Source organism: Bos javanicus, chromosome 7 (assembly GCF_032452875.1).
Source record: "Bos javanicus breed banteng chromosome 7, ARS-OSU_banteng_1.0, whole genome shotgun sequence".
Lineage (NCBI taxonomy): Eukaryota > Metazoa > Chordata > Mammalia > Artiodactyla > Bovidae > Bos > Bos javanicus.
In genome coordinates this window covers 6018894-6043872 of record NC_083874.1, presented here as the reverse complement: position 1 = coordinate 6043872, position 24979 = coordinate 6018894, and the positions used below count along the sequence as shown (strand labels likewise).

The following is a 24979-nucleotide window of genomic DNA, read 5'->3' as shown; positions in this document are numbered from 1 at the left end:
CTCCGGAACCCGGAAGCTGGAGCGCGCGGGGGAGCGGCGGGCGCGGCGGGGCGGAGCGGCCAGACTAGCAGCGGGCTGGCGGCCGGGCGGGGACCTGGCCGGGGACCGGCGGCGCGCGGCGGCCGAGGCCCAGGTGAGTGCCTGGCGGCCGCGGGTTGAATGTTCTATCTCGAAGCTCGCACCGGCGGGCTGCCTTGCAGAGAAAGATGGGACTAAGGGTTAGTGGGGAGGGGTCTCGCGAAGGCAGGGGTCGAGGGGGCGGGAATGAGCTTGAGGGTCTTGGAGAGTTTGCAGGAGACGGAGTGGGAACCGGACGATAAAGGAGAAAGTTGATGTGACGGGCCTGGTGAGGGAGTTTTTGGGCGGGTGTGAGGGCAGATCTTGTGGCTTTGAGCAGCTTCTCTGAAGAGGACGTGGCTTAAGTGGTAGTTGGGGGGTCGCAGGAAACGGGGCTGGGAGAGAGAACGGCAAGGAGGCGGGGTTGAGAGGCCCAGGCTGGGGGTTGAGAGGAGCGAGGCCGGTCGGGGAACAGCCGGGGTGCGTTGGGAGGAAGAGGTGTAGGTCGGCCTGGGGGCGTCTGCTTACGGTGAAGAGGTAGACGGATGGTGCCTACGGGAGGGCAGCGCCTGCGACTCACTGGGTGCTCAGTAAATGCGAGGGGCTCTGGACCCACTGGTGCCGTGGCCGCCGGTACGAGGGGAAATGGGGGATGGGAGAGGAGGCAGAAAAGGGGTAGAAGCCATGGCGAAAACTGAGGTCTGGTCCAGGGAGAGGTAGGGGAGGAGGGAAGGACAGGACTAGAGTGGCCCCGTTCAGATGTTGGCGTACACCCCATGGAGATTTGAGGAGGGGACGCATCTTCCCCTCTTGATTCAGCCTGTTACTGATATCACCCCTCAACTGCTGGGTGAGCCAGGCTAGTCCCAGCGCCTTCTGAGCGATATTCAGAACTTGAAAACCCAGCACGCTCCTTCTAAGACTGGACTGGCTGGAGCCTGGGGATTCTAGGGAGCAAGGAAGGAGCTCTTGGGCCCCGGCTTTGGGGCCGGAACTGGGTTTCAGAGGCGACAGGGGTGGGTGTGCACACACCCACATGTGCTAGGCTGTCACCACCTCCTCCCAGTTGCATCCTTGGACTTAAATGGGTAAAATGACATACAGGAAATTTGTTCTCCAGCGGCCCAGAGCTCAACCCAGGACAGGCACAGCCTCTGGTGGGCGCTCTGTAGACCAGCAATCTTAAAGGAAAAGCCTCTCCCACACCTCTGTCTGAGGTGGGAGCTGCTGGGGGACATTGTGCCTTACAGTTGAAGCGTACCAGATCCTATCTTCCTGAGGTATGTCCTAGTCTTAGAGTCCCCAGACCCTCAAGGCATCCGGGAGCATGGAAGGTGACATGGCCAGCTGCAAAAGTTGTCTGATGGGCCTGGCTCTGGCAAGGGCCTTGCGCTAACAGTTTGCTTTTTTTTTTTTTAATTTTTTTTTTATTTAATTTGACTGCATCACACAGCATGTGGCATCTTAGTTCCCCAACCAGAGATTGAATCTAGGTCCCCTGCATCAGAAGCTCGGAGTCCCAAACACTAGACCACCAGGGGAAGTCCCTGCAGTAAATGGTTTTGATCAGCATTCATTTCTTTTCTTTCCCAACCCTGGGGATCCTTGTCTGGAATCTGCTAGAAGGGCTAGAGAGCCTGGATTTATAGCATGTTCAGGACAGGAGTCTGGATAGCTTGAATGTGAAGAAGGCCACGGAAAGATAACCACCCGAACACTTCCAAAATGTTCTGGCCTTCAGGGAACTTTTGTAAGCGAGACTCTCAGCCTTGTTTCCCCAGAACACATGATTAGAGCCCACAGTCATGCCTCCTGCAGATTTTGCGTTTGGACTTGCCCTGGCCAGGACTCCCCCGCCACCCCACCGCCCCATCCCCCCTGCCCTCGCCCTCTCCCTTCATGAACTGGACCAGAATCTTCTGGTTCCGAAGCCCTGCTATTGTCTCCTTCCTGTACCAGGAGTGTGGCCAGGCACACTCTCATGGAGGGTCCTGTGTTGGGGGTTCTAACCGCCAATCAAATCTTCTTGTCTTTCTCCACCTGCAAAACGAACAGGTTGGCCTAGTCAGTGTTTCTCAACTTTGAAACCCAAACCTTGGCTTCTCTAGCGCGCAGCCTCCTCTAATTTTATGCAGCCCCACTGCAGTAATCCCGTTTTTCCATCCTACAGTATATATCTCAAAATGATTATTGTACCACTCCCTTATCTTCCATGTAGAAAATTGCAGTGCCAAACGTGTTTTCACACGTCGTACCCGTTCCCAGGGTTTCAGCTGCATCCTTCTGGCTGAAAATCCCTGGGTGAGACCCTCTGTTGAGTCCAGGCCTGTGACTCAGAGAAGCAGGAGGGGACTTGGAAATCACCCTTTTCTATTTCACTGTAGGATCTGTTCTCTATCCCTGGGGGAGGGGGGCTTGTTAACGTACTGCTTCCCATTCCTTGTCTTCCTGAAGTTGTGTGTCTTGAGTGGGTCCAGAGTTCAGTAAAGCAAGGGCTGCCTGTGTCAGACACAGTGGACTGAGTGCCAGGGATGAGCCCTCATGCCCCGATGGAGGGACATTCTAGTGGTCCACCCCCCCCCCCCACAGGCATGATGGAGTTCACAGTAACTGGTCAGTTCAGTAGCAGAGATGACACAAGAAGTTGTGGGGACAGAATCAGGAATGACCAGCTCAAGCTTCAGGGCATAGGGGATTCCAGCAGGTTTCCTCAGAAGAGATGGCTGGCTGCAAGCCAAGGCTTGAAGGATACGGAGGTGTTGAACCATGCCGGAAGAGGGAACCACATAAGTACGTCCCTGTGTGGCTCTTCATTGAACATCTTCTGTGATAGACACTTTCATACCCAACTCTCTTACTCTGCCAGGCATCAGCAGGGAGACTGTGGTTCCCCTTTACTAGATATAGAAACTAAGGCTCAGGAAGGTGATGACTTCAGAGAGGGCTCCCTGTGCTTTCCAGAAGCGTGAAGGATCATTAGAAAGCTCAGTTGGCTAAAGACCCAATTATTGGAATGGTGTCCCGACTGCAGCCCCATTGACATCTGGGGCCAGGTCCTTCTTTGCTGTGGGGGCCACCCTGTGCATCACAGGATGTAGAGCAGCAGCCCTCGCCTTCACACGCAAGATGCTAGTAGCATGTGCCCACCTCAAGTTGTGACAGCCAAAGTGTCTCCAGACATGGTTTGTGTGTGCCCCCAGGGACGGGAACTCTCCAGTAAAAGCTGGTTCCTGCCACCAGGCCTACCATCACCTCAGTGACTCTTTGGTGTTTGTTGGGCTCCCAGCAAATTGCTGCCAAGAGCAGGCGTGGGGAAAAGAGGCCAGCAACTGAATTCTGCCGTCCACTCAGTTCTTAATCTGGCGTCCCAATAAAAAGGAGACACCACTGGGAATGGACCAAGGGGGAGTTAGGGAACGTGCCCTGAGAATGTTGCACGGAGGAGGAAGAGGAGGTAAGCTGGAGCACTCGCCATTCGCTGCCACAGCAAATGCCATTGTCTTTCTCTTCTTTGTCTTCCCACTGACCTGGATTTCTGCAGGCACCGTCCTTGTCTCAGAACAAATGGTTGCTTTTCTTCCGAGATTAGAGGTATTCGATTCTCTTCTCAAAGAGCTACTTTGGAGGCAGCCCCAGATGACTGTGGCTCTCGAAGCTGCGTTATCTTCTCTCATTTGCCCTCCTGGCTCCAGACACGGGTCCGTTCTCAAGCACAGGCTAACTTTTGCTCTCTGTGCATCCTCCTCTGCTTGTTCCCCGACCTTGACACTGCTGCTTTAACTCCGGGGGCAGAAAGGGCACACTCTGGGGCCATCCAACCCCTTCTGAAGGCCGCCTTGCCCCAGCCCCCATCCACCGGCCCTTTGTGTAGCCAGCATCCCCAATCAACTGTGCCAGGCAGCCCCTGCTCGGCCTCCCCGCCGAGCAAGACAGGCCCTTCTCTCTGCCCTCGTCCCAGAGACGGAGAAACAGAACAAAGGGCTCTGTCTGAGCGCGGCCGGGGCCCCCAGCAAGCCAGCCCGCTGCCGGCTGCAGCTCAGAGACCCCCACGTCACCTCGTCGCCTGTTTCATTTTGGCCCCAGAAGGGCCCCAGAGATTAGGCACGTCTCAAAAACGCAGCCAATGGATGAGTTTGGGTTCTACTCATTTCCTCGTCGGGACTCTGAGCCTGAGTCCCGATGATAAATAAAGCAGTGATTCAAGCGTTCAGCCTGTGGCTTAGTCGGAGCAGTGAATAAGCTGTCCTGGGCTGACTCATTGGTTTACATCCCAGCTCTGCCCTGTTCCTTGAGGTTGTGTGCGTAAGAGGGAACCAGCTCCGAGCATTTCATGACTGTTGTCGCCGCCTGTGCGGGTTTCCTGGGGCCACCGTAGCAAAGTGCTACAAGCTGGGTCGCGCAAGCAACAGAAGCATATTGTCTTGTGGATCTAGGGGCCAGAAATCCAGATCAAGGTGTGAAGCTTGGTTCCTTCCAGGGGCCACGAGCGAAGGATGCACGCAGGCCTCTCTCCTCGGCTTGTCGCTCGCCGTCTTCTCTCTGAGTCTTCACCGCATCTTCCTTCTGTGCGAGTCCATGTCCAGTTGCCCCTTTGGATCAGTGCCCATCCTAGTGACCTCATTTTAGCTGAATCACCTCTTTAAAAGTCCTGTGTCCAAGTACAGTCGCATTCTGAGGTCCTTGGAACAGTAGGACTTCAATATAATGAATTGTGGGGGGCAGGTGCATGCTCAGTGGTGTCTGACTCTGTGACCATATGGAGTGCAGCCTTCCAGGCTCCTCTGTCCATGGGATTTTCCTGGCAGGAATACTGGAGTGGGTTGCCATTTCCTCTTCCATGGATCTTCCCAACCCAGGATTCGAACCCGAGTCTCCTGCATTACAGGTAGATTCTTTATCTCTGAGCCACCAGGGAAACCCTATGGGGGCCAGCAGAGGGTTGGCGGGGGACACGGTTCAGGACACTGGGTAGAAGACAGGTTTCATTTTTTATGAAATGAATTTAGTAAGGGAAATTTCATTTAATAAGGGAATTTTTGATAATCATCCAGATAGAGAAAAGTTGATTCAGTTTTGTCTCATTCACTGAAACAAACATTGTAGGGGAGATGGGCAGGTTGGCCACGTCACCTTTGGAAGTGCCCTCTTAGGGAATTTTCCAGATCTTGCACATGTCCTTATACTTGAAGTGACTATAGAGAGGCAAGAACATGACTCATGGGGAGCGGATCTTGTGGGGCTTTATTAGGGATGTGTTTAGAGCCAGACCTGGGAGACAGTGTGTGCCCACCCAGGGGCTAGCCAAAGTTTATAATTGAGGTATATGGGGGTCCCTGTCCTCAGTTTTGCCAGACTCTAGAGGGGGAGTCCAAAATCAACTCCGTTCATGGAACAAAGTGACTTTGGGACCAGCTGCTTCCACAGGTGATGAGACAAAAGAAGTTTCTGGAAGACTTGAAAATCATTCCACAAGAAATGTCCACAAGCCTGGGACAGATTTGGCGATCTCAGGTGTGCTGAGCAACAGGAGTAGCCCTGGTCTCTCTGCCCAAGCACAGGTGTCTGGTCAGCAGTCATGCCCACTAAAGTCAGATTCCCAGCCTGGTGAGGGCTGTGAAGTGCCTGGCACTGGGTGGATTTGGAACCTGGGCCTGGCCTGAAGTGGCTGATTAAGAGAAAGAGCTGGAGCCCTGACGTGGTCATCTCCCTCCAAGGCCATGCTACTGCTGCCTTCTCGAGAATGGGGTGCAAACGGCATCACGACCAGGAGGGCTCTGCCAGGATCTTCCCACTCATCTCTCAGAGCGTCTCCATCCCATTCAAGGGTAGATGGAACCTGGGGAGCCGAGCAGAGAAGATTTGGAGATTTTTGCATCTCAGGTCCCATGGGTGCACCCAGGGGCTTTCATTTCCTGGCGAGTGTGCCAGGCTCCAAGGCCACTGCTTGGGAAGATGGCCAGAGTCCCTGGCTGTCATGTAGAAATGCTGTTTATCAGAACAGTGACACACAGGACTTCCCTGGTCGACCAGTGGTGACGACCCCCCACTTCCAATGCAAGGGGTGCGGGTTCAGTCCCTGGTTGGGGAGCCACTATCCGGCATGCCACATGATGCACACAAAGAAACAGGCGGCACACAATGTTAAGAGCATAGCAGCCTGCGCCGTAGACCTCAGGGAGTCTGCCCCCTGGATTAGCAGGAAGAGGAGAGGATGAAGATGGAGAGGCTAAGGAACACGTGTCTGAAAGTGGAAACGGTGACTTGACAGGGAGAGGTGACCCCAGCAGCTCGGGCAGTTACCCCACCGGGCCGGCTCCCTCTCACGCCTTCTCCTGCTCCCTCCTTCTGTATATTGTGTGGTCAGGTGAACACGGAGTTGGAATCATGCGAGCATCTTACATGCCTTTGAGGCCCTGGAGAGACCCTAAAGTGTGCAAACTTTTGTTTTTTTATTTATTCAAACCATCTTTTCTCAGCCTTGGCATTGGTGCTGACTGGGGCTGGGTCATAGTCTGTGGTGGGGCCTTCTTGCCCATCAGGGTGTTCAGTAGTGACCCCAGCCTCCACCCACCAGTTGTGAGTTGCACCCCCCCAACAAGTTGTGACAACCAAAAATGTCTCCATATATGTCAGGTGTCCCCTAGGAGAAGATCACGCCCTCCCACGCCCCACCCCCACCATGATGGAGCTAGCACTGCAACCCCCAAAGCCCTACCTGAGGCTCTGTGAAAGTGAAAAAAAAAAGTGTTAGTTGCCCAGTCTTGTCCAACTCTTTGCGACCCCATGGACCGTAGCCCACCAGGCTCCTCTGTCTATGGGATTCTCCAGGCAAGAATACTGGAGTGGGTTGCCATGCCCTCCTCCAGGAGAACTCCCCGACCTAGGGATCGAACCTGGGTTTCCTGCCCTGCAGGTGGATTCTTTACCATCTGAGCCACCAGGGGCCAAGCGGAGTTCCCTTGTCCTCTGGGGGCTGCTCGCCTGGTCTCAGGCAGGGCCTTTGTGTGTTGTCACCACAGCTCTGCCCATATTAGGCTCTCAAGGTGGCTTTCCACATGGGCACAGTGACAGGTGGACTGTGTGATCAGAGAGTGGGGGTCGCAAAGGGCCCCCCTCTGCCTGCCCAGACCTGCTTCCCAGAAGACTTTCTGAGTTTTCACTGGTCTGTAGGGAAGGACCCAGATCCCAGCCCCTACAGGGGCTTGTAGGTCTGCTGTCCCCTTGTAATCAGACCCCACCTGACCCAGGGACCAGACCCAAGCCCCCGTCAGTCCCCCTGACCTGTCACACCTGCAGGGGCTGCCCAGTACCCCTCCTCCCTCCCCCTGCTCTGCCTGCCACACTAGGCCTGGCTGATCCTTTCCTGATGTCACTGTGTCTTGGTCCTCTCTGCCTCCAACCCCCCCAGGGCTCCCTGTCAGCCTTGCAGGAAAATCTAGACTCCTTCCCACATTCACAAGGCCCTGTGGGATCTGACCTTCCTGACCCCGGCCCCTCCCCCTCCAGCCTCGGCCCTACCAGCCACACTGGTCCCCTTGTTCCGAGGCCAGCCCTGGCTGCCCCTGCCCTTGGAGATCACCGCCCTCGCCTAGGCTGCCATCGCTACGCTCAGCCCATCCATCCCCTCGCACTGCGCAGGCCTAGGCAGCTCTCTCCACTGGGCACTCCCCTGCGCCACCCCCCAGCTGGTCCAAAGTGACCACCCTGCTCTGGTCAGTTTCCACCCCTGTGGCAGCACCACTGCCATCCAAGACCAGACCACTCTCTGCTGTGGGGGACATCCCGCACGCTGCAGGGTGTTGAGCAGAGTCCCAGGTCTCCACCCACCAGATGCCAGAAGTCTCTCCCCTCCCCCCAGGGGTGACAACCAAAAATGTCTCCAGCCTTTGCCAAGTGTCCCGTGGGGTGGGGCAGGATCACTCCCTCACCCACCCCACAGTTGAGAGCTGCTGCTTGAATACACTGTGCTTTTTCTTTCCAAAAGCACCGTTACTGTTGGAAATGCCTCTTTGCTAGTGGGTTGATCTGTCAGGTTGCCTGAAGGTCAGACCTCATCGCCACATTCTCATTCCCTATTTTACCAGCTGCCTGGCCCAGCCCGGCGGGGTGGGCAGCAGAGAAACATTTGTTGACTGCACGGATTTTGAAAGAAGACATCCTCTTTGGGGATGTAGCAGCAGGCTCCAAGAAGGATCAGCCTCGGGAAGAGATGAATGGACCAGGTTGCCCCAGCATGGGCCTGGGAGAAAGAGCTTTTTCTAAGACTCAGACTGGTTGGGCCAGACTAGAAGGCCAAGGGATGAGTTAAGAGAGAAAGGGACAGTCACGAGAGGGTGTTTGGGAGGCGCTTCTCCGGGGGTTTTTAAAAGAAGCGGAAGAGAGGTGGTGGCACTTCCTGATCACGGCCTCTCTCGGGGAACTCAGCACCTTGTGCACACAACACCTTGGACCCATGTCCTGGGGCTTCTGTAAATTGGCACCACAAGCTTGCATGGCTTAAATGATAGAAATTGATTCCCTTGAAGTTCTGGAGGCCAGAAGTCCAAAACTGGAGCATCAGCAGGTCCATGACTGTCTTCAGAGACTCTGGGGGTGGGTGGAGGACCCTTCCTTGCCCCTTCCAGCTTCTGGGGGCTCCATGGCCTGTGGCCACATTCCCCCACCTCTTACTTAAGCCCTAAGCTGTCTTACAACTCTGAGCCGCCAAGACTGAGAAACATGCTTCTTTTGTAGCTGTTTCTCGGCAGGTCCATCTTACCAATAACTTCATGTCATCATTTCCTTAAAAAAAAAAAAAATCCCAGCAGGCTCAAGGAAACACGCCTGGAAAAGTGGAAACTCACTGCCTCCAAAACAGCATCCCAACTGATGGTGCCGTAACCCTGGCCTCCTCCTTTTAGCTTGAGGATGATTTCATCCAGTAAACATGTGGCTTCAAATTATGGCCTTATATAAACGAAGCAGCTATGCTACACTTTCTAGAGGGCCCCATCCGCCTCATTTTCCAGTCAGTTCCGAATCTTTCGCCAAGCCGATCGGCAGAATGTGGGCTTTTTCACGCATGAGGCCTTGGCCGGACTAGAGAGAGCGGCTCTTTCACATTTGTCCCTTGCCCCCAGCGCTGGACTGTGGGGCGCCTCCGCCTCCTCCCTGCACCTCCTTTCTCTGAGAAAGGCCCTGAACTGAGGCTCACCTCTCCTTAGAGCCCAGAAGGGACACTGGTGTGGTGTTTGCCAAAGCCTTTTCATTTTTCACCATTCAGGTGTTTTGGCGGGAATTCTTGTTATTGTGCAGAAGACTGGCTGAAAGTTAAGAGGGAGTGACTCCCCAGTGTTCTGCAGCCACCACCTCTGTCGAGTTCCAGAACCTTTCTGTCACCCCTAAAGTAAACCTGGCGCCCATCAGCGGTCAGTCCTGATCCCTTCTTCCCCAGCCTCCAGCAGCCACTCGTCTGCCCTCTGTCTCTGTGGATCTGCCTGTTCTGACATTTCATTGTCAATGGGATTATCCTTGGTGTCTGGCTTCTTTCACTCGGCATGATGCTCTGGAGGTTCGTCCGCCTTGTAGTTTGCCTAAGAGTGCCGTTCCTTTTTATGGCAGCATAATAGTCCACTGGGTGGATGGACTACGATTTGTTTATCCACTCGTCCTTTTTTTTTATATTTTCGGCTTTACCGGATCTTCATTGCTGCCCACGGCTTTCTCTAGTTGCAGCAAGCAAGAGCTACTCTTTGTTGCAGCACAAGGGCTTCTCCTTACGGTGGCTTCTCTGGTTGCAGGGCTTGGGCTGTAGGCACGTGAGCTTCAGTAATTGTGGCACACGGGCTCAGTAATTGTGGCTTGCAGGCGCTAGAGTGCAGGCTCAGTAATTGCGGCGCACGGCCTTAGTTGCTGCACTGCGTGTGGGATCTTCCCGAACCAGGGGTCAACCCCTTGTCCCCTGCATAGTAGGAGGTTTCTTAACCACTGGACCACCAGGGGAGTCCCTCCACTCGTCCTTCAGTGGGCATTTCAAGTCCACCTTTGGCTCTTTCATCCAGGAATGTTAGAGTCTGCAGTTTGACTTCGATTTAGTGATGAGCACATAATTGTCCTCCAAGTTCCAGGTAGATAGATCCTCTCAGTTCAGGGATGGGTTTTCCTTCCTGTTCACACTGCATGTGCTTCCATGAGCACTGGTCAGAAGGCAGAATAGGTTTTTAACTTGGGGACACTGGGAGCAGTGGTTTGAATCAAAGACAGACATAGGTTTTCGGGACCTGCCGTGCCCGACACACGGCCATAGTGTACAGTTGCTGCTTTGCTGAGCCATCCCTCCTGGGGACCCAGGGCCCCCAGTTCCTCAGCCCCAGACCTGCTTCCTTTCATTCCAGACACAGTCTGGGGCTTCCTGGGGTGCAGGTTTCACAGGCACTTGGGACAAGACCTTAAGCTACAGTGTGACTGGCTTCCAGGTCTCAGGCTGTGTTTGGACTCTGTGCGGAAGGCATGTGTAAAAGCCAGAGAAGTCAGCTGAGCGCCTCCGTGAGCTGATGTCCACTGCTCAAGGACATCCCCCGAAGCTGTGGTCATCACAGCACCACGCCACGCAGGTACCAGCAGCCCAGGGGCAGACCCACGCGTGTGTAACGTAACTTCACTTATCTTCTTTAACAAGAAGCTCCCTGATCAGGGGAGAGACAGATTCTTTAAGAAAAAGCAGGAAAACACTTATTTCATTCTTTGAAGCTCATCTGGATCCTCCCTTCACCTCCCACACCGTGCTGGGTTGATTGGTTTCCCCCTAAATTCATGTCCCACCCAGAACCTTAGAATGTGACTTTGATTAGAAATCAGGTCTTAGGACTCCCCTGGTGGCCCATTGGTTAAGAATCCGCCTTCCATTGCAGGGAACGCAGGTTCGATCCCTAGTTGGGGAACTGAAATCCCACATGCTGCGGGGCAGCTGAGCCCAAGTGCCTCAACTACTGAGCCACTCCGTGCTCTGGAGCTCAAGCCACACCTAGGGAGAAGCCCACACACCAGAGAAAAATCTCGTGTGCCGCAGTAAAGATCCTGCATGCCACAGCTGAGGCCCAGTGCAGCCAAAAGTGAATAGACAAATGTTAAAAAATAATAATAATAAGGTCTTGGCGGATGTAATTAAAGATCTCACGGAGTCTGTATCCTGAATCCAGTATCTGATGTTTTCATAAGAAGAGGGGAGGACACAGAGACAGAGAAGGCCTCCAAAGACATCAGAGTGGTGCAGCTAGCAGCCAAGGAGAGGCAAGCATCGCCAGAAGCCAAGATGAGACACAGGAAGGTTTCTCGCTCAGGATCTCCTGGAGGAACCAGCGCTGCCCACGCCTTGATTTTTGGGCTCATCCAGAAAGGCAAGACAGTACGTATTGTTTTAAGCCACCTGGTTTACAGTCCTTTGTTAGAGTAGCCCTAGGAAACTGTTACACCCTCCAGTATAACTTCCAAATGAATAAAGGCTTAAATGGGGCGAGTAAGTCCAGGCAGGGAGAGGAAGACAGAGTGTGGTTCCATGTTCATCCAATCTGGGAGAAGAGTAGGTGCCGACATCATGGGAGAAACGACCCACAGATGCGTCTGCTCATAAAATGTAGTATCTGGATCAAGAAACAGCACACACAGAAGTAAATTGGTATGGGCTTTCCTGGTGGGTCAGTGGTAAAGAATCCGCCTGCCAGTGCAGGAGACACGGGTTCGATCCCTGGTCCAGGAAGATGCCACATGCCGTGGGGCAGCTAAGCCGTGCACCACAACTGTTGAGCCTGCAGTCTAGAGCCCAGAAGCCACAACTGCTGAGCCCACTTGCCCTGGAGCCCTGCTCCACAACCAGAGAGACCACCACAGTGAGAAGCCCGCGCACCACAACTGGAGAGCAAAGAGCCCGCACAGCAATGAAGACCCAGCACAGCTAAAAATAAATGTTTTTTTTTTAAAGTAAGTTGGTATGAATTAAGTTCATCAGACATCGTGAAGACATCATACTCTTCCTATACAAAGAGCTGCTCCAAAACAAAGCTGGGTAGGCAGGGTTCAGTGGGGGAAAAATGGGCGACTGACATTAAACAGCTTCCATAAACAAATCATTACTGAATACACTTAATTCTCCAAAAACCCAGCCTGACAGTCAGAGGATTAAATGTGACAAAACACTCTTCTGTGCCCACGGATAGCCACAGGTTGAGAAAAATATTAATCCTCAATGCCAGTGAGGCTACTCCGTAGCGGGGAGGGTTGGGGGGGCCTCTCCAGAAGTCACTTGGGAAGAGGGAGTCAGGGGCCTTCAAAGTGAGGCTCTAGAGGGGATCAGATCAGCCAAGTGTCCAGGTTAAAATGGTACCACCTAGAGAATGGGGGGGTTCTGGATCTACGAGGGTACGCTGCATTGGGAGCAGAGCTTCTGAGAGTCTGCTGGAGGGGTCCCAGGGACATCCCAACCTGAGAATGAGGAAGGGGACACGGATGGCACTGGAAGGAGGCAGCGAGGTGGTGCCTGCCTCTGTTTGAGAGGGAGGGGAGGGCAGGGTGCCAGCCCCTGGCAGTGGCCTGGTCAGTGATTCTTGGGCTTGTAGCCCGGGCTGCGGGAACCAGACTTCCCACTGTGGGCTGGGGGCTTTGGGCAGCTTTTCCATGACTGATGGGGCCCTGCAAGGTCTGCCCTGTGAGCCTGGGCCTGGCTGAGTGAGAAGTAGCCAAAGCATGTCCAGGAATTGCTTCCTGGTGGCCGCCGACCTACCGAAGAGGGGCTCTGCTGCATGGGGGTTGACGGCCAGGAGCGGAGGGCTGGCCGGAGGGAGGCCCCAGGGGGCTCTGCACTGGGACACTCACACCTAGACCAATATTGCCAGGGGCTCCGTTGCAGCGGCCCCGAGGGATGGAGGCAGGGGTCCCTCAGGGGTCCTCCCGTTGTCCTGGTGAAAAGAGAAGCTGTTCTGGGGACAGCAGACAGGATGTGGTCAGTGGGAGGAGCAGGGAGCAAACACCCTTGGGTGTTTGGGGCAAGAGGTGGGGTGGGCTTCCCTGGGCAGCAGCTTAGCCACTGAAGGGGGAGTACGGCAGAGTGGGTGGGCCCCAGGGGTAGGTTCAGGTGCCACCTGGCCCCCAGGGCTGCCAAGCAAGTGTGCAGGACCAGGAAAGGCGTGACTGGCAGGAGCTTGGTAGCATCTTTGGGAAGGGGAGCTGTGGTTTCAACTGTGTAGGGGGATGGCAGATGGAGGTGTCGGGGAGCGGGGGTGGGCAGAAACAACAGGGGGTGATGGCAGACCAAGGCTGGGGCGGTGAGGGGTGATGGCTAACCGAGGCGGGGGAAGGAGCAGGAAGGGCTGGCTTCAGGCTGCCTGGAAGTGAGGATGGAACTCGGAACTGGACCCTGGGCTAGAGAAGTTACTAGTGTCTCTTGTTTTTCAGACAAATGAGTTATTTCAGTGGGAGGGCCCTCCCCCTGGGGAGGTGAAAAAGGAGCCACTCTGAGAGGAGAGTGTGGGCTCAGGTGAGGCTGGTTGGGTGCTGGGAGGGCCCACAGGCAGGTGCAGGGGGAATTTTCCCAGGATGCAGATGTGGTGGGGCCTGGAGGGGCAGCTACTTCGGGCTGGGTCAGGCGGGCCCTGCGGGGGCTCCTGCAAGGGGCCCAGCTGGCCTCTGCCCTGCCCCACCCCTTCTCTTTGGCCCGCCTCTTCCCCTGCAGCTCCAGCGGTCAGCAGGCGCCTTGAGCAAGCCTTATCTACTTCCTCCTGGCCTGGGGGTGGGGTGCGTATCAGCCGGGCCTGTGACTGTCCTCACAAACTCCATTCTCTGAGCGTGGAGTCTCCTGCGCCTTTCAGCAAGGGGCCCAGAGCAATAAAAGTCCCCCGTGGGGCTCCAAGGGTGTCTGATGACCAGGCAGCCCTGGCAGATGTGGGCCACACAGCCCTCAGCCTATCCAAGCATCATCCAGACCCTGGTCAGCCCTGGTGGCTTCTGGCTCAGCACGGTGTCTGCTGGGAGGAGAGAACAGATGTGCCCACGTGCCCTTTGTGTCACTTGCAGCCAAGCTGCTTGGGCTTGAGGCCATCCGGAGCCCTCCCCACCCTCGCCCATCCTCGAGCTGGATTGATGCCCTGGAAGTTGTGGTGCACGTGGGTCACATTTCCACAAGTGTGCGTCACAGCGGGGCGGTCTCTGCCTGAAGCCCTGGGTCATGCGTCTACACTCACATGAGTGTGGGTATATTCAGATGAAACTCTGTTTGTACTCATTGTCTGTGTTTGTGCGTGCACGGGTGTGAGCGTGGTTGGATGTGAGTGCGTGTTGATGCCTGTGTGCCTGCGTCCGCACATGTGTGCTCACATTCATGCTCGGTGTATGTTCACGAGCACACACATGCATTCACATGACCGGGATTAAGGTGCAGATCTACAGTGTACACTCTTACCTGTCTCACCTGCTCAGAGGTGCACAGATGCCCGGGCCTTGTGGTGCTCCCCAGGAACGTCCTGAGATCAGCTCTCATTGTTTCTGGGGGACGGTCAAGTGGGCGATACCTCTGAGCATAGGCAAGCTCATAGATTCCAAGCCGTTTTCCTTGCAGTGGCATCCAAGGAGCTTGGTGACATGGCTCAAGAATTGGGCATTTTGGAAAGAAAGCAAGAAGTTCCAAAAAGTTTTATTCCTAGGGAACTGCTTCCTTTCATAGTTTCACATACTTTTAAAAACAGCGCTTTTTTTTTTTTAACTTTTTATTTTATATTGGCCTATGGCCGATTAACAAACAATGTTACCATAGTTTCACATGAACAGTGAAGGGCTCAGCCATACATAAACAGCTTTTTGTAATATTTATTTTGTATTTAATTATTTGGCTGGACCAGGTCTTAGGTGCCATGTGGGATCTAGTTCCTCAACCAGGGATCAAACCCAGGCCCCCTGCATTGGGGTTGGAGGCAGGGACAGGGTAGAGAGCTCAGAGTCCTAGCTGCCAGACCACCACGATGTCCCTAAATAGCCTTATTGGCTATACAGTTATACCCTCAGTTCAGTTCAGTTCAGTTCAGTCACTCACTCGTGTCCGACTCTTTGCGACCCCATGAATCACAGCACGCCAGGCCTCCCTGTCCATCACCAACTCCCGGAGTTCACTCAGACTCAACGTCCATCGAATCAGTGATGCCATCCAGCCATCTCATCTTCTGTCGTCCCCTTCTCCTCCTGCCCCCAATCCCTCCCAGCATCAGAGTCTTTTCCAATGAGTCAACTCTTCGCATGAGGTGGCCAAAGTACTGGAGTTTCAGCTTCAGCATCATTCCTTCCAAAGAAATCCCAGGGATGATCTCCTTCAGAATGGACTGGTTGGATCTCCTTGCAGTCCAAGGGACTCTCAAGAGTCTTCTCCAACATCACAGTTCAAAAGCATCAATTCTTCGGTGTTCGGCTTTCTTCACAGTCCAACTCTCACATCCATACATGACCACAGGAAAAACCATAGCCTTGACTAGACGAGCCTTTGTTGGCAAAGTAATGTCTCTGCTTTTGAATATGCTATCTAGGTTGGTCATAACCTTCCTTCCAAGGAGTAAACGTCTTTTCATTTCATGGCTGCAGTCACCATCTGCAGTGATTTGAAGCCCAGAAAAATAAAGTCTGACGCTGTTTCCCCATCTATTTCCCATGAAGTGGTGGGACCGGATGCCATGATCTTCGTTTTCTGAGTGTTGAGCTGTAAGCCAACTTTTTCATTCTCCTCTTTCACTTTCATCAAGAGGCTTTTGAGTTCCTCTTCACTTTCTGCCATAAGGGTGGTGTCGTCTGCATATCTGAGGTTATTGAGATTTCTCCCGGCAATCTTGATTCCAGCTTGTGTTTCTTCCAGTCCAGCGTTTCTCATAATGTACTCTGCATATAAGTTAAATAAACAGGGTGACAATATACAGCCTTGACGAACTCCTTTTCCTATTTGGAACCAGTCTGTTGTTCCATGTCCAGTTCTAACTGTTGCTTCCTGACCTGCATACAAATTTCTCAAGAGGCAGATCAGGTGGTCTGGTATTCCCATCTCTTTCACAATTTTCCACAGTTTATTGTGATCCACACAGTCAAAGGCTTTGGCATAGTCAATAAAGCAGAAATAGATGTTTTTCTGGAACTCTCTTGCTTTTTCCATGATCCAGCGGATGTTGGCAATTTGATCTCTGGTTCCTCTGCCTTTTCTAAAACCAGCTTGCACATCAGGAAGTTCACGGTTCACATATTGCTGAAGCCTGGCTTGGAGAATTTTGAGCATTACTTTACTAGCGTGTGAGATGAGTGCAATTGTGAGGTAGTTTGAGCATTCTTTGGCATGGCCTTTCTTTGGGATTGGAATGAAAACGGACCTTTTTCCAGTCCTGTGGCCACTGCTGAGTTTTCCAAATTTGCTGGCATATTGAGTGCAGCACTTTCACAGCATCATCTTTCAGGATTTGGAATAGCTCAACTGGAATTCCATCACCTCCACTAGCTTTGTTCGTAGTGATGCTTTCTAAGGCCCACTTGACTTCACATTCCAGGATGTCTGGCTCTAGGTTAGTGATCACACCATTGTGATTATCTGGGTCGTGAAGATCTTTTTTGTACAGCTCTTTATCCTATATAGAAGGTAAATAAGCAGGTTGACAATATACAGCCTTGACGTACTCCTTTTCCTATTTGGAACCAGCCTGTTGTTCCATGTGCAGTTCTAACTGTTGCTTCCCGACCTGCATACAGGTTTCTATACACTATAAATGGCACTAATTTGAAGTGTGTAATTGGATGAGTTGTGACACATGCAAGCTCCCAGGAGTCCACAACTACCAGCAGGATAAAGAGCACATCCATCGCCCGAAAAGTCTCCCCAGCTCCTTTGTCCTCCCACCCTGTCACCCTCCCTCAAGCAGCCAACAGTCAGCTTTCTGTCTCTGTAGATTAGTTTGCATTTTCTAGAAATTTCTGTACAGTTGACCCTTGAACAATGTGGGGTTTAAGGATGCAGACCTCCATACACACACACAGTCAAAATCCATGTATCACTTTACAGTTACACACAGCACTCCACCCTGGGATTCAGCCAGCCACAGGTCATGTGGTACTAACGTCTATAATGTGTGTGTGCTTCACTAGTAAAGAATGGCCCAGTAGTAAAGAATCCACCTGCCAATGCAGGAGACGCAGGTTCTATCCCTGAGTCAGGAAGATCCCCTGGAGGAGGGCATGGTAGCCCACTCCAGTGTTCTTGCCTGGGAAATCCCATGGACAGAGGAGCCTGGCGGGCAACAGTCCGTGGGTTCACAAAGAGTCGGACACGACTGAGCAACTAAACATGCCAAGTACACATATAGTGAAAAAAATATGCGTGTAAGTGGAGCCACGGAGTTCAAACCCGTGTTGTTCAAGGGTCGGGAGCATGTGGAATCATGTGATATATATATACTGCTTTGAAATTTTTATTGAGGTGAAATTCACATCACAGTAAATTAACATACAGCATTCATGTAACATTAAAGTGAGCAGTTCATTGATATTTAGCATGTTCATAATGTTGTGCAGCCATCACCTCTGTGTAGCTCCAGAACTCTTCCATCACCCCAAAAGGAAACCCTGCATCCATCAGCAGTTTCTCCCCATCCCCCACCTCACTCCCCAGCCCCTGGCAACCACTAGTCTGTGGTTTTGCCCGTGCCTATGGGTTTACCCATTCTGGGCATTTCCTAGTAGAGTCCTGTAACAGCGTGATGTTTTCAGGGTTCGTCCACATGGTAGCAAGGACCGTTCCACTCTTTCATCAGCTGATGGAAATTTGGGTGTTTTCCACCTTTTGGCTAATAGGGTTGTTGTGAACGCATGTGTACAAGTATCTGTGTGGATACCTGTCTTTAAGTCCTTGGGGTTCATACCTAGGAGTGGAATTTGGGGTCTCTATATATTCCTTTCCATCTTCGCTCTTTCACTCAGCACTCAGATTCCAGGATTGTTCTGTGGTGTTCTCTGCTGTTGTGAGGGTCAGAGGTCGGTCCATTCTCACAGGTGAGTCATGTTCATTGTGTGGCTGGTTTATTCGTCCAGTCACCGGTTTGTGTGCACTGACGGTGTTTCTAGTCTGGGGCTTTTAGAAATGGTGTCAGTGAGACCATTTGTGTACAGTCTGTGTATGAACATCTGCTTCGTGTTTCTGGAATAACTCCCAGGAGTGGTTCCATCGCTAGGAGTGGGTCAGCCACTAGGCATATACTAACTTTTAAGGAAACTGCCAAAGTGTTTCTATCGTTCATCATTTTTCTGCGGATACTGTGGCATTTTGAGGAAAGACGCTTAGCAATGTTCACATCCATTTATCTGCTGATTCTGCATGAGTTAACTGATTCCAAAGAAATTCTCAAGAGTTCTACACAACGTTGTGTGTCCAGGAACTCAGAAATCATGTTTCAGAGCATATTTCATGACAGGGAGACATGTTCATATGTACCAACATATCCCATTAAGAGCAATTCAGGCTTTATTAAAACGTGTAACATCTGTTGAATATTAAGCTGGAAGGAAAGATACCAATGTTCCTTAATAATTTGAGGGAAAGTGTAGGAAATGAAATGTCCCCGTCTACTCCAGCCTTCCTGCGGGCTGCCTCTACCTGCCTCCCTGTTTGTGGCTGCTTCATTATGTCTGCTTTGTTCAGCCTGGCCTGTCGCCTGCCCTCCTAGCACTGCGGTAGGACTCAGTTTCCCAGAGTCCAGATCATCACAGCCTCTGTGGCCCCTCGTGTCCACAGGGCTGAGTCATGCAGACCTCAGCCTACTGTTGCTACAAAGGACTGGGAAGAAAACATGTTCAACTTTCTAGGCCTTCAGGTTACCAGTCTCTGTCGTAATTGTGTTGTTATAACAAAGGCAGATGTAAATAGTATGGGCATGAATGGGCAGAGCTTCATTCCAGTGAAACTTTTTTTTTTTTTTTACAAAAATAGACATTGGGCCTACCACACTCTCTTCCCTCCTTTGCCTTCCTGTTAAACGAATGCCTCTTCATCCTGTAGAACCCCTCTCAGATGGCACCACTTCCCTAAAGCCTTCTCTGGCTCTCGGGGAGAGTAGTTTCTCACGCTCATGGTTGATAACCTCTCGCATCTGTTTGCATATTGGCATCTCCCACTGGGCTCTGAGCCAAGGTCTGGTTCATCTTTGTATCTGCAGCCACACTCGGGTGGCGCACAGTCAGCCCTGCGTGACCCACACTGCGTTCCTGCCTCTCGCCTCAAGACACAAAAGCGAGCTGTTGCCAGCATTGACTGCCTTTTTTCTTTTCTCAAAATGTCTTCAGGAGCAATTGTTTTTTTCTAAATAGGCTGTTTCTGCTGGGGTCATCCTCTAAAATACGCATCTGACCGCGTCAGTTAGCTGAAGCACACCTTTGTTGTGCAGCGTGGGCTCCAGAGCCTGTGGGCTTAGCTGCATGTGGGATCTCAGTTCCTGGACTGGGAATCGAACCCACATCCCCTTCCTTGCAAGGTGGATTCTTAACCACTGGACGACCAAGGAAGTCATTTTAGGTTTCCAGAAAAGTTGCAAAGACCAAACAGGGAGTCCCCTGAACCCCTCACCCATGTTGCCTGAATGTGAACACCTCACACTCTCAGGGTACGTTTGTACAACTAAGAAACTGACACCAACACACTGCTATTCACCAACCACCTGACCTTATTCAGACATCACCAGTTCTTCCTTCACGTCTTCCCTCCCATCATGACCCTGTGCAGACAACCCTGGGACTTTCAGTCATCACAGCTCCCCAGTTTCCTCTGGCTGGGGCGGCTCCTCAGTCTTTCACAGCCTTGGGGAGAATTGACCAGAACTCCTGCAGGAGGCCTCCGATCTGGGTCTGCCAGATGTTCTCGTCATGATGAGAATGGAGTTGTGGGTTCTAGAAGTTAATCTCCACTGAAGAGTTCTCTGGAGCAAGTTTTTTTTTGGGGGGGGGCGGGGACGCTCCCTGACTTCATCCTCCTCAGTGGGGTTTCGCGGTCCCTGAGTTTCCAGGCAAGGTCAGTCTTGCTCATCCCACCCTTCCCCTCTCTGCCCCTCTTGTGTTTGGAGGATGTAACCAAGGCATGTGGGGCTGAGTTTTCATCTGCTTGGGAACTTGCCAGAGGAGTATTTGTCATAGAGGAGAGGCCAGGAAGGACTGAGCTGAGAGATGGCTGTGGTCCCTGGACTTGAGGGTTGAGAGGCTGGTAGGCAGGGATACAGCCTGGGATGTGGACAGACTCCAGTGATGTCGCTCTGTGGGAGCCACGAACCTGAAGTCAGGGTCATGTTAAAGACGGACGAGACTCCTTGGCCTTTCTGGCTTCAGGACAGCCCATGGATCCAGGCCGTGGGCGTCAGTGTTGCCCCACCCCTCCGCCCTCCACCCCCTCTGACGGTGCCACCCCTCCCTTCCAGCTCCAGGACGCGCGCCCCGAGCCCGGGAGGCATGCTGAGGCCAGGCTGCCGGCAGGATGAGTGTGAACGAGGCGGGCAGCGCCGGCCGCCGGGGGCAGGCGGCATACCACCTGCACATCTACCCGCAGCTGGCCACCAGCGAGAGCCAGGCCCCACCCCTGGCCTCATGCCGCGTGCCGGCCACCAAGGACAGCACCACGTCCGACGTCATCCAGGACGCCGTCGCCCGCCTGCAGCTGGACGGCAGCAAGCGCTACGTGCTGGTGGAGGTCAAGGAGACGGGTGGGGAGGAGTGGGTGCTGGACGCCAGCGACTCGCCCGTGCACCGCGTGCTGCTGTGGCCGCGGCGGGCGCACGACGAGCACCCTCGGGAGGACGGCTACTACTTCCTGCTGCAGGAGCGCGACCCCGACGGGACCATCAAGTACTTGCACATGCAGCTTGCCTCCCAGGCCACGGCCACTCGGCGCCTGGTGGAGCGTGGCCTCCTGCCCCGGCCACAGGCAGACTTTGACGACCTGTGCAACCTCCCCGAGCTGACGGAGGAGAACCTCCTGAAGAACCTCAGGCACCGCTTCCTGCAGCAGAAGATCTACACGTACGCCGGCAGCATCCTTGTAGCCGTCAACCCCTTCAAGTTCCTCCCCATCTACAACCCGAAGTACGTGAAGATGTACGAGAACCAGCAGCTGGGCAAGCTGGAGCCTCATGTGTTCGCGCTGGCCGACGTGGCCTACTATGCCATGCTCCGGAAGCACATCAACCAGTGCATCGTCATCTCGGGCGAGAGCGGCTCGGGCAAGACGCAGAGCACCAACTTCCTCATCCACTGCCTCACCGCCCTGAGCCAGAAGGGCTACGCCAGCGGCGTCGAGAGGACCATCCTCGGCGCTGGCCCCGTGCTGGAGGTAAGTGGGGGCCGGTCAGCGGGAGGGGGCCTTCACATGCAGACTCCATGATCATTCAGATACAGCACCGCAGCGGCCTTGGAGAAGGCAGTTACAGTCACGATTCCTCAGAAACAGGAGGTTCAGCGTGCCCTGGGCAGGGCCACACAGGGAGGCACCAGGGTCCATCAGAAGCAGCGAGAGCCAGGGGAGGGTGTAGGCAGGAGTCTGTGTCATGGTTTCCGTGGAGAAGGTCCAGTGAGTCAGGGCAAGCAGGCATAGGATTGGCTGGTGTGAATAATTTCGGAGTTTGGGGGCATAAGGACTGGCCTAGTTGAATGGTCTCCCCTGGGTGGTTCAGGGCCTGGGGAGAGCAGCCTTGAGGGTGAAAACAGAATGACAGAGGTAGCGGGGGACGGTGTGGGCTCTAAAACGGTTGGTCTGTGTTTGGAAGGCATGCTCGTAGGAGGGTCCTTTCTTCTCTCTAGGAATCCCCGCGGGGTCAGCCAGGCCCCAGGTGTCAAAGCCTCAGATATAGAAAATAACGAGTCCTGATCGATGACTCAGTGTCCTCTTAATGTACTCCTCATGTCTGGAGGGGTGGCACTCTGCACGCTGGGTCCCAGAAAGGAAAGGGTGGCGTGTCCAAACTGAATAGTTTGTGCACGGTGTTTCTGGTGAGGGTGGGGCTGTGGGGTAGAAAGAAGCCAGCGAGGTGAGTGCAGGCCTGGTGGCTGGGGACCAACCAGAGGAGGGGGCCACCTAGCACCCCAGCCTCCTGCGCCCTCTCCAGTGTCTGCATCGGCCGGACGCCACAGGGGTCACAGCCGCATCACTGTGGATGAGCCTCTGGACACAGGGCAGTGGGAGTGGTCCCAGTGGCCCTCACCCCTGGAGTCTTCGGACAGGATGCTGCCACATCTCAGAACATAGCTTAACTGTTGTCTCCTGGTGAGAGCCAGGGCCACGTGGGGGCCCAGGGGTGTGCACCTCTGGGTTTGGGGTCTGAGACCCTGCTTTCTTTCTTTCTGCTTCTAATAAGATTTTACAACGATTAAATAATTTCGAGTATGAAACTTAACCTTAAATAGTTAGATTTTATTAAATATAGCAACATTTTGGTTGACCCAAAAGTTCATTCGGGTTTTTCCGACATTACAGAAAAAAACCAACAAATTATGCTATGTCTTTGAGCGGTTTTAGGTTTATAGAAACATTGAACAGGTGGTCCAGAGAGTTGCTATATTCTCCCGCCACCTCCCAACACACACACACTTCCCTCTGTCATTAATGTGTTGTGTTGGCCTGGTGTATTTGTTTACTATTGGTGAGCCAACACTGACGCAGTATTATTAACGACAGTGCACGGTGTGCATTAGGATCCACTCAGCATTGCACATGCTGCGAGTTTGGACAGATGCACAAGGTCATGTGTCCACCGTGAGGATCATAGAGTAGCTACACTGCCTTAGAAGTCCCTCGTGTTCTGCCTGTTTGTCCCCCAACCTCCCTTCCGCTCCTGGAAACCACTGAGCCTGTTACCGTCTCCGTGTGTGTGTGTGTGTGTGTGTGTGTGTGTGCACACGTGCGTGCACACACCTAGTCATATCTGACTCTTTGTGACCCCAGGGACTGTAACCCACAGGCTCCTGTGTCCATGGCATTCTCCAGGCAAGAATACTGAATTGGGTTGCCATTTCCCACTGCAGGGGGTCTTCCCGAGCGAGGGATTGAGCCCACGTCTTCTGTGCCTCCTGCGTTGGCAGGTGGCGTCCTTACCACTGCACCGCCTGGGAAGCCCCGCTGTCTGCAGTTTTCCCTTTTCCAGGGTGCCGGATGGCTGGAGTCACCGTTTGTCATCCTCTCAGCCCAGCATTGCTGGCCTAGGACTACATACTGGTCCTAAGGCTCCTCTGCATCTTTGCTCGGTCCGAGACCTCATGTCTCCATGTTCCGAGTGACAACCCCTGGGTGTGCCACAGTCCATCCATAGAACCCTAGACCCCCACCGACCCTGAAGCATTGACCTCTGGCTTCTAAGTAGCCGGAATTCAGTGAAATCCCATCTAGACTGCGCCTGCTGAGTGCGTTTCAGTTCCTCTTCCTCTCTGACGATCTCTGAGATCATCAACCAGAAACTAGCCGGGGCTGTCCAGCTGGGCCCCACGCCAGCACACATGGCCTATTTCTGTCTTCTTCTATGCACATAACGTAAAGATTGCTTGGCTTTTTTGGGGGGGGGGCCAAGCGTGTTTTAAAAACTCCCAGGGAATGGACACTTTTCTTATCGATACCGTGTTCCCTGCGTGCGTTCCCTCCTCTCATCCATTCCTCCCTCAAATACTTCACGTGCAGGCGCTGTTCTGGCGCTGGGCTATGCAGTGGCCACAACCGCCACAGAGGCCTGCCCACAGGGAGCTGCGGGCTAGTGGCAAGGAGCAGGCAGAGAGAGAGACAGTGGGTCTCGAGTGTGAGCTACGAGCCAGTAAGAACAAGTCGGCAATCCAGTGGTTAAGTCTCTGTGCTTCCAGTGTAGGGGGCAGGGGTTCAGTCCTTGGGAAGCTAAGATCCCACATGCTGCATGGCATGGCCAAAAGCAAACAAAGGAAAAAGAACAGAGAGTGAAGTGAGTCAGAAAAAGAAAAACAAATGTGGTACATTAGCACACGTCTGTAGGATCTAGGAAGATGGTACCGATGAACCTATCTGCGGGGCAGCAGTGGAGCCGCAGACTGAGAACAGACTGGTGAACACAGTGGGGATGGAGAGGCTGGGACGAATTGGGAGAGTAGCATTGAAACATATACGTTACCAGATGCAAAATAGGTAGTGGAAATTTGCTGCGTGATGCAGGGAGCTCAGTGCGGTGCTCTGTGACCCCCTGGAGGGGTGGGATGGGGTGGGAGGTGGGACGGAGGTTCAAGAGGGAGAGGACATATGTATACCTGTGGCTGATTCATGTTGATGGATGGCAGAAACCAGCACAATATCGTAAAGCAATTATTCTCCAATTAAAAATAGACAAGTTTTTTTTTTTTTAAAAAAAGAACAGTGGTGGGCTTAAGGAAGAATGGGTAGGGAAACGAGGAGAGAAGGTGATGTGAGCCAGGCCTGGAAGGAGAACACAGCCAGAGCAAAGTCCAGGAGGCTTGGACCGTGCCTGGCGTGTGGAAGGAAAGTCAGGGGTCCTAGAGGGCCTGAGAAGGGGTCAGAGTGGAGTGAGAAGGGGCAGAGCAGAAGGCGGTGGGGACAGGGAGGTGACAGGTCATTCAAGGCCTTGCAGGATTGCAGGGTGGGTACTGTGTGTTATGGGAGCTATGGAGGGTATCCTAGCTTCAAAAAAAAATTATTTATTTACTTGGTTGTGCCACTCATGACGTGGGCTCCTGGTTCCCCCACCAGGGATCGAACCCAAGGCCCCCGCATTGGAGGTGCAGAGTCTCAACCACTGGGCCCCACTGTCCTCCCAGCAGTGGCCGGATAAAATGGTGCAGACACTCAATAACTTTAGAACTGGGGACAGGAACAAGAGAGCAGACCCAGCATTTCCTGAGCGTGGCGATCTGCCAAGTGGACCATTCACCCCTCACAGAT

At 53.3% G+C, this 24979-nt stretch overlaps 1 protein-coding gene across 15 annotated transcripts in view; it reads left to right on the top strand.

Moving 5' to 3' along the window:
- The first annotated feature begins 34 nt into the window (after window positions 1-34).
- Window positions 35-24979, top strand: part of MYO9B (myosin IXB) — a 107095-nt gene continuing 82150 nt past the window's right edge. For all 15 annotated transcript variants that reach the window (XM_061421667.1, XM_061421664.1, XM_061421660.1 and 12 more), the window contains exons 1-2: window positions 35-133; window positions 20499-21406. In XM_061421667.1, the coding sequence (XP_061277651.1) occupies window positions 20555-21406 (852 nt within the window). In that variant the 5' untranslated portion in view covers window positions 35-133; window positions 20499-20554. The remainder of the gene's footprint in view (window positions 134-20498; window positions 21407-24979) is intronic.